Consider the following 12,901-nt stretch of genomic DNA (forward strand, 5'->3'; position numbering starts at 1 on the left):
TGGGTCCCATTTCATAAAGCACGTCATCGGTAACAACTGCCACATTTCTGTGACAAATTTGCTCTCAGCCAATCAGGTGCAAGGATTTCAGAATAACAACTAACGTAACTTGTTATTGATAACAAGTTTTATGAAACGGGGCCCTGATCATACTCTTGCATTTGAGCATAGTAAGATTTATGTGTTTGATTGACAGCTACTGACTTGGACACAGCTGTCAAGTAGGGTGTTATGTGCAATCAGTGAATAACTGTATCTGACATTGCAAATCAGTTTGTTGAGTTTGCTCAATGTGTTACACTTCTTACTTGTTTTTGCTTGATAATGACAAAAGGTAATTTAAAATCTAAGAACTTCATGAAATGTCAGCTTTGATACTTTTTGCATTGTTACAAGTGTTGATCGAGTGTTCATTGATGTATTAAAGAAAAATAAGTGAGGAATCCATGAACATATCCAGTATATTCATGCGTATTGTGTATACATGTGTATTGGTGTGATGTATGATACACACAAGACACCAAAAGAGAGAGAAAAAAAAAGAAATACAGTGCCATAGAATGATATTTGTGAAAGTTACAGTAGTCCATGGTTACATGAAAAGTAAATACGCACTGCCAGTGATGACAAAGACTTGGATTAAAAGAGCAGCTTAATTAGTACTTCGTATGAATTACGTGAATAAGTATTCAAAACCTTTCTTCTGTGTGCAGGCGATGTCGCTGGGAATTTTGGATAGCTCCAGTGGCAGCAGAGGACGTGGCCAGCCCCGGTCGCTACGGGGGCGGGGCCGAGGCAGAGGGAGGGGCTTCCTGGCAGCCAGGAGGCGGAGCTCCAACACAAACATCGTCGTGGACAACCGACCCAAGGGTCTCGTTGTGGGAGGGTTTTCTCCAGAAGATAAAGATGAAGTACTTGTTCACTTCACAGTAAGTTTGAAAGATTCTCAGGAATTCACATCAAAGATCCTGTCTTTAGCACAACATATATGAAAGGAATATTTTTGACCAGCATTAACTTGATTGGTTTTTTTTGAACAATTTGCAACAATTAATAAGCATAACAATGAAAATGATATCAAAATTGGTTTAGATGTAAAGCTGTTTTGAAATTTTAAAAATTTGCTAATTTTGCAAAACAGTTCTCAAACAGTTGATACGAGTGTGCAATTTAGTGAGCAGACATGTTATCAATCCGCAATTTTTCGTCAATAATGGACAAAAATCGCCAAAAATCTTCTTCTTCTGCTGTAAAAGTGTACCAGTATAACAATGTTATTCATATAGCTGGATAACTTCAAAACGATGGTCAGTCAGATATAATTTTAGACTGGGGCATTATTGTATTTGAACAAAAATACAAAATACAGCAAATTGTGAGACGACGTCAGCTCATTTACCTAATTAACTTTTCAAGAACTGTTTGTGAATATTAGCAAGACTTCACAGTCTCATAACTTTCGATAATTTCTATCCTATTTTGTTCAAACTTTTCACTGTTGCGCTTGTAAAATTCTGCTTGTCTTTTCAGTGTAAATTTTAACTGGTCCAGACTTGTCCTTTAAAAGGTACAACCCTAGCTATCCATTTTCTCGTCCACATAAAGAGTACACAGTAAAAGCAGAGAGAGCAAAAATCTCAAAGCCGCAATATCGTAATATATTAGAGAATGCATTTATGTTTCTTGATGATCTGAATCATTAATAACTGGTGTAATTGTTAGTCATTGACATATATCATAATTATTATATTGAAGTGAAATTTAAAATTCCGTGTTGATACAATGTATTGTGTAAAGAACGAAAGTGTACTCTTGTTATAACGAACATGGTTATAACGAAATTCCAGTTACAACGAAGTAAAAATTCAGGCCGCAACATTATTCACTCTGTGCTTTTTTTTATTGTTTATTTGTTCGGTTATAACGAAATGTTGATATAACGAAAGAAAATTGCCGGTCCTGATGACTTCGTTATAACAGGAGTCCACTGTATTGCACATTATCGGGTCTCATGCAAGGAGGAGAAATTAGTTTATTTAGAGTTTTGCTGTTTTATATTCTGTTTTTGCTCTTAAGTAACTTTTTTTTCTGGGTTCCCCTTATGTTTCAGAATTATGGTGACCTTGACAGCGTGGAGTACAATGAAGACACAGCAACTTACATCCTTGATTTCAAATCTCGACAAGAGGCAGAGATGGTAAAGAAGTGGATACAGCACTTTTTGTTCTCCTGTGTTCAACCATCAAACATGATGACAAGTTCTAGTTAGTTGTAGAGAAAAGTACAGCCAGAGGGGAGAAAACTTGTCTTTAAGGTTGAGTTATATAGAGATGATGACACGACATTTGCTCCTGCGACAGTTGCTCCGGCCTTATTTTCTGTAAGAACTTAGGGTTAAGGTCATGATAGGGTTTTTGGTTTAGTTTGATGTGAGGATTAGGGTAAGGGTTATGTTTGTGGGTAGAATTTATGTTTGGCTCAGCGTGCAGTTATTTCATGGGAGCAATCGTCACAGGAGCAAATGTCATGGAACTGCAGAGACAGAGGACTATGATCTCACTTTCAATTCAACTTTCTCGTCTGTTTTGTTTTGTTTCTTGTTTTTTTCCTTTTCTTTTCTCTGTGAGAGTGGTATCAGGCAGCAGTGGTAATGCCCTTTGGCAAAGCACAATCTTCATTGCCTAGTCCTTTGGTGGGGACTTGAACGGTCATATGGTTACTTGCTTTAGAGCATTCATTATGTCCTTTTCAGCCACACAACACAATTTTAATTCAATGATTGAAATCATAATTCAAAAACATGATTTTATTCAGTGACTGTGCACAGTTTTCTCATGACCAGTCCATTGTACTGTACTTGAAGTCTGTTTACTTCATCTTTTGGAGAAATGGTAGATTTTATGCTATGGTAATGGTTATGTCTCTGGAGAGGCCAGGTCAAACGTGGTAGATGATTTTCAAACAAATCACATATCCAACTCCCTGTACTGTCCACTGTTTTATTGGTATTTTGTATGTCACAATTCATTGTTTATCTGTTAGTTCTACAAGCTCAGGGCTCTGTTTCACCAACATGGGAACTAATTGGAGCCCAACAGTGATTCCAAAACTTAGGGCAGATTCAGATCACATCTGGTTGGAAGATTATTTTTTAAGATACAATATTTGCTGCTTGTGTGCAAGTGCAGGAATTTATTTCTTACTTTGGACGTGTTTTCGTTTTCTCCAGGCTGTTGCCAAGGGTAACCTGTTCAAGGGAGTTCAGCTGAGTCTGGCCTGGCACAAACAGCTTGACCAGACAGTGGACATCATAGAGGATAGCCTTGACCCTGACGGGGACCTCCTCGACAATGAGGTTAGTCTTTGATACAGACTGTATGTTGCAAGTCATATGGCTGGGGAATTTAAACTTGAGAGACACTAGCTCACTGTCTTACTTGCTTTCATTTAAAGGAAACCAAAACAAATCCAAAGAGAAATGTGGCTTGAATGAAAGCAGCAATATTAGTAGAACACATCAGTGTAAGTTTGAGGAAAATCAGACAATCAATGCAAAAGTTATGAATTTGTAAAGTTTTGGTGTTGGAACTGCTGGATGAGGAGACCACTAGAGGTTATGAAGTCATGTGTGGACAGCCATATAAAGAAATTTAAGGGAATTCCACAAAAATTCATTTTTCATGAAAATTACACATTCCATGGACTTGATACTAACATATGTTAAGGGTAGCAATTATTCCCCCCTGCTTTCTTAAAGCGGTTAGTCAAGTGCTCTTTCATTATGCTAGAAAAGTGAATTTTTGTGGAATTCCCTTAAATTTCTTTATATTGTTGTCCACACATGACGCCATAACCTTTAAAGGACAAGTTCACCTTCATAGACATGTGGGTTGAGTGAATGCAGCAATATTAGTGGAACACAATAGTGAGAGTTTGAGCAAAATTGGACAATCCGTTAAAAAGTTATGAATTTTTAAAGTTTCTGCTCAGTCACTGCTGGATGAAAAGACTACTATAGCTTGTGATGTCACATGAGTACAACGATATAAAGAAAGAATAAAGAAAATTCAACATATTTCCATATTTCTCGCATAACAGAAGAATACTCGACTTCTCTCTTTGAGAAGGCAGGGGGAATAATTTTACCCTTAACATACGTCAGTAGCAAGTCGAAGAACTGTGCACTTTATTCAAAAAGTAAAGTTTTGTGAAATTCTCTTTTTATTTTCCTTATATAGTTGTACGCATGTGACATCATATACTGTAGTAGTCTTCTTTTCCAGCAGTGACTGCGCAGATACTTAAAATATTCGTAACTTTTGAACGGATTGTCCAATTTTCCTCGAACTTTCACTGATGTGTTCTACTAATATTGCTGCATTCTCTCAATCCTTATGTATATGAAGGTGGACTTGTCCTTTAATAGTCTCCTCATCCATTGGTTCCAACACCAAAAACTTTAGGAGTTCGTAACTTTTGCATCGATTGTCCAATTTTCTTCAAACTTTCACTGATGTGTTCTACTAATGTTCCTGCTTTCACTTAATCCATATTTCTCTTTGGGTCTTGGTTTCTTTTGAATGATATCACACGAGGTGAAAGGTCACTCTCATACCCATGTATGTAAGCCCGCATCACTGAGCCCACAAAAAGTCTTAGAATAGATTTCTTTTACAGTGGGGCTGAAAATAGCATTTAGGGTCAGCTCAACATGTATTGCATTTTGGATGTTTTCTGACAAAATTGTTCCTTTTCTCTTTGACTGTGAAGACTAAAAGCATAGAATTTAGAATACAAGGAGTATTTTCTAGACTTTTTTTGCTCATCCATTTTTCCCTCAGTCTTTTAGTTTGTCCCCCCCCCCCTTTCCGTACATTAAGTATGTGCAAGTGTGCTCGAAAAACACTGCAGAATTAAAATCCCAAAATGCTTGTTACATCAGATGACTGTTTTTATGCTCGTGCACAAAGTGGAATTACAAACTGGCTTGTTGGATGTGCTATTTTATGTATTGAGTAATAGCAAACAATTTTTTAAATGTCATAAACAGCACTTCTTACAAGATGTTGCTCTTTGCTTTCTTTTTCTGATCTCTCGCTCTCTTAGGAGGAAGAGGAGCTGGAGGATGAAGTGGAGGACGACATCGACAATGACTTGCTGGGTGATGATGAAGACGATGACGATGAGGAAGAGGGGAGGTCGTGGAAACGATGACGCAAGCCCCTCGCCGACAGCGATCATTTGGCATCAGTCTCATGTGATACATATGTAGGGCTCTACAGTGTTGCCTCAAAAATCGACCTTGACGTTGTCTGACACCAAGACTTAGAAAATTTTCCTGAAAATTGAGAAAACTGCATGACAAACAAGAGTGATGACACTCTAATTTTAAAATGAAACCATTTAATGCAGTGCTTTTCAGATCAGATATATTTTGGTGTTGATTTCTTCAGTCTCGGCAACAAAGCTACATGCTGATTTAATGGCATTCTTTGCAGCTCTGGATATGCATCACATGTTCATGACTTGAGCGAAATATCACATGTACATGTATATCTTAAGCATTTTGATGATTGTAATGTTTCACATTGAAAATATCATTTGTTAGTTTTGATTTTGTCATGGCCAAAGTATGTGTTTATCTGGAATATTATATTCTCAGTTTTGATTGATAGGATAAACAGTGAGTCTGGCGCACAACAAACTAGGTATATATATCCACCACCTGGTGGCTGGTCCAGGAAAATTAAGATGTGACCTTGCAGTGTCAAGAGGGAAATATGTGAAGTTTGAGAATAAATAGCGAACATCATTATGATTCTGCATTTCCCCATTAATTGTCATGAAGACTTATGTTCAGTCGCGTGGACAGGGGTAGTTGCTGAAATGTTAGGCATTTGTTGAGAAATTAGCATAGTCACTGATGTTATCTGCATTCTTGAGCTGGTGACTTCTAGGCTTTATGAAGGGAGTAATGTTTATCGCCACAAAGTGAGGGTGAACATGAAGTTGAAAGTGTACTGAATACACCATATATTATATTTTTCAAGTAATAATATTTTGTGAATTGGGATTTGTAAGGCAGTTCACAAGTGGTTGAAGTTGTCATCAAAAACACTGATGAACTGAGAAAGGTGCACTTTCCCTTTTTAAGACGGAAAGTTTCTCCACCTCGGAGATGAAAGCAAAGCAGTTGCCTCACTGGAAGCAAAATTTTTGCTCTTCAGTTGTTCAGTTTGGAAATGTTGGTTAACTTTCAAAATTCGTAGGAATAAAAGTGCCCTAAAATACTAGTATACTGCATATACAGTTGATTTCAGCATGTATTGAGTACTGGGGCGGATTCTAATGTTGCCTAGGTGCCATTTACCCGAAGTAGAGCAAGTCAATATTGTCCGTATGGATGTCTTTCACATGCAAAACAGTTTAGGATGGTAATACTGATTTTATCAATGAGAAATGGGTCAACATGTTTGGATGCTACCATGTTCACTTTCTGGTGTATTGGTGGGCAGAAGAAATGAAGCAATTTTCTTACCAGCACTAGAAGTCTATATAGTGTTGCATTCAAAAATGGCTTGCAATATCTTGAAATTTTTTGTTGACTAAAGTGAACACATCTCTTTCTTCTGTCCGTTGGAGTTTTCTGCTTCCAAAGGATATACAGGTTAGGGTGACTGTAGATGAATATTGAGTAGGATATTTTGAAAGAGAGCAACTTTTTATGAAAATTACTTCGTAATACTTCGTAGAGTGCATTACACTCATTCCCTTTGCATATTGCTGAATGTCGGCTTACACAGATAATATTTACAATACTGTAATGACCAGGGTGTCGTAAGAGATTTTGTGAGATTTTTCCTTGAGATAAGGGTATGTTTGACATTACGTAGGACAACCCGTCCTCTTCATGTCTTTTGCACATTATCCGAATGCGATGCTTGCCCTAATTATCTTTTTTCCTGCTTATCATATGGCAATTTGATATATTTGCAGAAGCATGACTCGTGGTAGAATTGTATTGATGCATCTTCTTTGTTGACAATCCTGTCTTGAAGTGTCAGCATGTTGACTTTTTATGAAAATTTAGCCACAGAGACTATGATCAAATGATTGTAGTCTTTGTGAAGATGCTGTGTTCTCTGCGGAAGTATGCCATATAAGAGCAGTTTGGGTCTAGCGTAAATCAAGTTCAGAAGGGATCCTGAGAATGTCTGCATTTTGTAAAATGGATTGGTGCTCTCCTGTATTGTCAGGCAACATGGTAAAAAAGGTTGGAAGTGGCAAGGCAAACCAGGCAAGATAAATGACATTGGGACAGTAGCCATGAGAACAAGTCACTGTCAACACGAGAAGATGCAAAGAATTTGACAATTATGTATGTTATAGAGTGATGGCTTGAGGTGTACCTTGTAAATAAGCAATGCATGCAATACGTTCTGCAGAATTCAGCCATTCTTTTTGAGTTTTAAGAAAGTACTGTGTTTGGGAAAAGTGCCAACTAAAGTAGATGGAATGCAGTTTGATCAGGAGACATGCAGACAACTTAGTGACTGCACATTGTAAAATTTGTGTAATCTACTTGACTGTAGATTTACTTCAATTTTGTAAATACTATATCCTTTGTTTTCTTTCTTTTTATGAGTTGAACTTTTGAGATCCTCTCTCAAAGCAATGAAGGATGTTTATGTTCAGAAATGCCTTGAATGTTTTTCCAAACAGTATAAGTTAATTGAAGGGTCCCAGCTGATTAAAGGGAGAGGTTTCTTTTAATTTCCTTGCCCCGTTTTCTGGAGCATTTCAAAATGTAGGTTAAAGGAAACAGAAAATATATCCCAAGTACCCCGATGCCCATCCAGAATTGAAGAAATATGTGAAATTTTTAGGTGATTTGAGTCTAAAGATTCTATTTTACCATTATGGATGAAAGATAGAGTTGTGTGTCCTGAAACAGAACTTCATCTGAAAGGGAGAGGAAAAGAATGTAGAAGAAACATTTGTATGACGTAAAAGAAGGGGGCACATGTATTAATATTTGATAAACCGTTCACTTGCATAGATAGTAACCAAGGATTTTGGTTATGATTATAATGCCTTCATTGCTGTAGGCTTCTTGTTTATGTCATGTTCCAGTTAAATTGGTGATAGGTGATAGGTTCACAGAGGATTGCATGATGAATATCCCATATGGATCATATTACTTAATAGGTTTGGATTTCAGGGTTCACTTCCTGTAATATCTTACATGTACGATCTCATATTGTGTCTGATGTGTGTACTAAAAGTTTTGTATCATTCTCTGAATGTGTATCTTATGATATTGTACTTTGAATGAATGGAAAAAAAAACAAGAAGAGAACTCAAATTCAAAAGAGAAGAGAGAAAAAAAGAACAGTTTGAATACAAAAATTAGAGAAAAAAAAATGAACAGTTTGAATAGAAAAATTAGAAAAAAAGATCAGTGCTTTTTATCTTTGAAAAAAAAAGAGATTGTTTTTTGCCATGTCTAGATCATCAAAAGAAACAAGCAATGTCTGAAAAACAACATTTTAACTGATATTGAGAAAAAAAGAATGACTTACAAAAGATGTGGTTGTCAAAGCTCCATCTATAAATCATCTTACCATGAGTTCTCACAGAAGAGAAGACAAAAAAAAAAAAAAAATAGCCCAGAAAGAGACTAAAGGTTTACTCTCTCATTTGCCGAATGGCAACAATGTGCTGTGTGACCTGGTCACATGATCCATTTGGAGAGCTGCCATTGGATGAAAAGGAGCCATTGAGGAGGAGAGAAGCACTGGCATCGGGGATGAATCCAGTGTGTAAGAAGTCTACCTGATGCGAGTATAGCCACGTTCATCATGCCCAACGACCAGCTTTGAAAGAAGACATCAAATTTACGCAGTTATCATTTTGCCCCCTGTACTACCACCCCAACCCCTCTCAACCGATAATACGATGAAGAGTCGCCACCAGACTCCAGCGATGGACCACTCTTATCCTGTACTACCCTACTCTTCAACTACCCCTAAGTCGACTTCACATCTCAACACCAGCTTTAGCAACAGAGCAAGATCTTCTTTCGCCATGTCCCACTGTACTACCCTCCCTCCCACTGTCCAAGATCTCTGCGTGTCACAGCGTTGGATATCCCGCCATCATCATAAATATCGATGCGTCCCATGTACTATCAGACCTCCCATAATAAGAAGAAGATTGTTCAACATCAGCCTTGGACGTCCAGCTATGCCGTGCTAGTCACGGCTTGTCCCTTTGTACTACCATCCCACCCATGATGATAAGAAAGAAAAAAATGTTCCCCTACATGAGTTCCTGAGTTCCAGCTATTCCAGGCTAGTCACAGCATGCCCTACCCAGTGCTGTATATAAAGAGAGTCTGGCCAACTCGGTTTTCGGCTTATGAGTTTTGAAGCCTGTGATTGGTCAAAAGTGGTCCTGTGATCTTTGCGGAGCCATGTCGTTATCAAAGTGCGCTCATACGCAGTGCCCATTGTTCACTACCCCTTATTTGGTTCGTTTCCATTATTAACGTCTGAGCGTACACGCTAACCTTGTAACGCGTAATACGCTGGGCAACGACATGGCGTTCAATTTATGAGTTGGCCAGACTCTTTATATGCGGCACTGGCCCTACCCTTCTGAGTTCCATTCCATTCCTCCCACACTGACACACTAATTCCTCAACGAGTTTTCAGGCAGTTCTGATAGAATAAATCAGACAAATGAAATGGTACATTGACGCAGGTACGCAGCCTAGCAAATCAGAACGAGAATTGATAATGCCATCTCATTGCAAGTTGTGATGACTAATACATGTACTTGTATTACTAAAGCTTGATGTTTTGTGAAAGTTCGTATTCTGTGGCCCAGTTACGAAACAGTTACTACAGTACATGTACCGGTACATAATATTCGCATCGCTGACTACTGTAACACTCTACATGTACTTACTAAATTTAGTAACGTTATATAAAATTACAATTTAACTTGTATTCCTGCCCGCTCTTACATTAGATTAATTACATTAATTAACCAGAGAAAACTCCTGTTAACATTCAACCCCCCCCCCCCCCCCCCCCCCCCCGTTACAAAGCCACTGGCAGAATCTAACATGCCCGAGTTTGTAGGCTTACCAGAGTGTTCCTCGGGTAAAAAGTTTCGTGCAAAAGGTCCCTGGGGCCTGTCCACATTTCTATAGAGCTAGTCCTGATTTGTTTCACAGCACCGTGGTCCCTCTCACCATTAAGAATAAGCCTAATTCTCTGTATACAATGTACTCTGGTTCTGATCTTTCTTCCCTATCATAGTCTTGTAATGTCCCACTGTCCTACCTTTCCTCCTCCTATAGTCTCCCTATTTTTCTCACACCATCCTTAAAACCCAGCACATCAAAGTCTAGCCACTTCTCTGCAAATACAATGTATGTGCTGTTTCCATCAGTTTCTGTTCACCATCTTTTGTCTGTTTCCATTGTTAGTCATTCATTCATTTGTGTAAACTAGGACACATCCATTCAAATTGTTATGATGTACTGATAGAGGGGATGCAGCAATACTGGACACATCAGTAAAGTTGAGGGGAATCCATTCAAAAGTTAGGAATTTCAAAGTTTCAGCCGCCGTCAGTTTTAATATGATATTGCTGTACACAGGACAACTCTATAGAAAATACAGAGAATTCTACATTTTTTTTAAGGGGGGAGGGGGGAGGTTGAAAATTGTAGCCTAGGCCCTACTTGTTTCTAGGGACACATACTCATGTTGAGGGTAATATTGTTCCCCCTACTTTTAGAAAGTCAAGTGCTGTTTCATTTGGCTAAAAGATATAGAAATGATATGAAACTATGTTCATATTTTCTTAATATCGTCCTGCAATGATGTCAAAAAATGTTGTAGTCTTCTCATCCAGCAATGGCGGCACTGAAGCTTTAAAAGTCATAACTTTGAACGGATCGTCCTATTTTCCTCGAACTGCCACTGATGAGTTCTGCTGATATTGCAAAGTTCACTCAATGGACACCTATATTTGGATGTACTTGTCCTTTAAAGCATATAGGCCTAATAATTTTATAAACTTCGTATTTTAAACCCATGGTCAAATTTCAGCCAAACATATTGGGAGAATATTTCTTTGCGACAGGAAAAAAAAAAAGAAATACATGTAGTAATCTAGGTACAATGTGGTATGCATCCCGACGGCAAAATGTTCATGCTACCTAGTATAAAATGTATTACAAATTGTAATTTTAAGTAGGAACCATTCAGTTGATTAGTTTCTTACTTAGCCCAGTTGGGATTGGGGTGTGTCAAGATAAATGTTAATCCCTCCCCCTCCACCTTCACTTTTCTTTTTTCTTTTTTTTCTTTTTTTTTTTTTTTTTTGGGGGGGGGAGGGGTGGAGGGATTTCATGGATTTGGGATATATGTTTTTTTCCCCGATTTGTTTTTTTGCCTCCGCCCGAAGAGTTCCGGAGGCTTATCTTCGGGTTATCCGTCCGTCCGTGGTACGTCGGTCCCAATTTCTTTACGCGATAATTTGAGTAATATTGAATGGAATTTTACCAAACATGGTCCATGAAGTATCCGTTTACGCGGAAGCTCAAGACTGGATTAAGCAAATTTCACCAAACTTTGTCCAAGGATGACAAATGATGGGGCAATTATTTGAATAGTTGTTGTTTGTTTGTTTTGTTTGTTTGTTTTTTTGACCAGAGGTCAAAAGTCGAAGGTCAAGGTCAAATCCTAAAATTGATTCGTTTACTCGCTAATTCAAGACTGGATAAAGCAAATTTCACCAACCCTGCATGGTCCAATTAAGGATGACGTATATAAATGGGGCAGTTAATTCGGTAGTTTTTGAGTGAAATCGGCAAGAGGCCAAATGTCAAAGGTCAAGGTCAACTACAGTTTATTCGTTAAACATGAAAAGTCAGTATACTGGATGAAGCATTTGTCAGCAAACTTAGTCGGAGGATGATGTATTACGGGACAATTACGTGATTAGAGTTGGATGAAATCGGCCAGAGGTTAAAGGTCAAGGTTAAATCAGGAACTTTACCCATGCCATTTACGTTATTATACTCAAGACTGGATGAAGCATTTATCACCCAACTTTGTCCCAAGGATGATGTATGACGGGAGAATTACTTGATTGGATTTTGGATGAAATTGGACAGAGGTTTAAGGTCAAAGGCCAAGGTGAAATGAAATTTACCCTATTTACGTGAATATCGTGATTACTCACGACTGGATGATGCATATACAGTATCGCCAAACTTGGTCAAGGATGATGTATGATGGCAGGGACAAATTTTATTAATTAGATTTTGGATGGAATTAGAAAGAGGTTAAAGGTCAAAGGCCAAGGTGAACTCATGAATTCCCAAAAGGTCAAAGGCCAAAAGGTTAAAGTTCATATGAAAATGTTAGATTTCACTTCTTCCTCCATATCTCGGAAGTGGTTCAAGGTATCGTCATTATTATACAGTGTACATGTTCTGCCTGAAAGTGATTCTCTTGGAAATTTTAGGGTCATAGGAGCAAAGGGCAGGTTAGAATGCTAAAATTTTACTATCAAATACTTAAATTACTCTTTTCCAATACAATGTACCGCAGAAATTGCTCAATGTATAAAGTGATGAAAGGGTCAAAAGTCCGGTAAAAATCCTCAAATCCCAAAAGACGACCTGCTCTCCTATAGACAATGTAGCCACTCATTCATTGAAAACTTTGCAGTTCAAGGAGTGTGAAAATTCAACACATTTGTGTCAAACATATCACTTTATAATTTGCCAATTACAGTTGTATATGAAACTGTCATCACACATTGCCATGATGTACCACAGACCTATTGAGAGAATCGTTGCATTACGGCGGAGGCA

At 38.0% G+C, this 12,901-nt stretch overlaps 1 protein-coding gene across 1 annotated transcript in view; it reads left to right on the forward strand.

Annotated features, from left to right (window-relative positions):
* Nucleotides 1-5,645, forward strand: part of LOC139734342 (RNA-binding protein 26-like) — a 32,642-nt gene extending 26,997 nt beyond the window's left edge. Inside the window, exons 16-19 of the mRNA XM_071645135.1 lie at nucleotides 714-929; nucleotides 2,111-2,197; nucleotides 3,230-3,355; nucleotides 5,110-5,645. Coding sequence (XP_071501236.1) covers nucleotides 714-929; nucleotides 2,111-2,197; nucleotides 3,230-3,355; nucleotides 5,110-5,214 — 534 coding nt within the window. The 3' untranslated portion in view covers nucleotides 5,215-5,645. The remainder of the gene's footprint in view (nucleotides 1-713; nucleotides 930-2,110; nucleotides 2,198-3,229; nucleotides 3,356-5,109) is intronic.
* Nucleotides 5,646-12,901: the final 7,256 nt, after the last annotated feature.

The sequence above is a fragment of the Diadema antillarum genome, unplaced genomic scaffold (assembly GCF_040938485.1).
Source record: "Diadema antillarum isolate AM-2024a unplaced genomic scaffold, OU_Dant_1.0 seq00000523_RagTag, whole genome shotgun sequence".
In the NCBI taxonomy this organism is placed as follows: Eukaryota; Metazoa; Echinodermata; class Echinoidea; order Diadematoida; family Diadematidae; genus Diadema; species Diadema antillarum.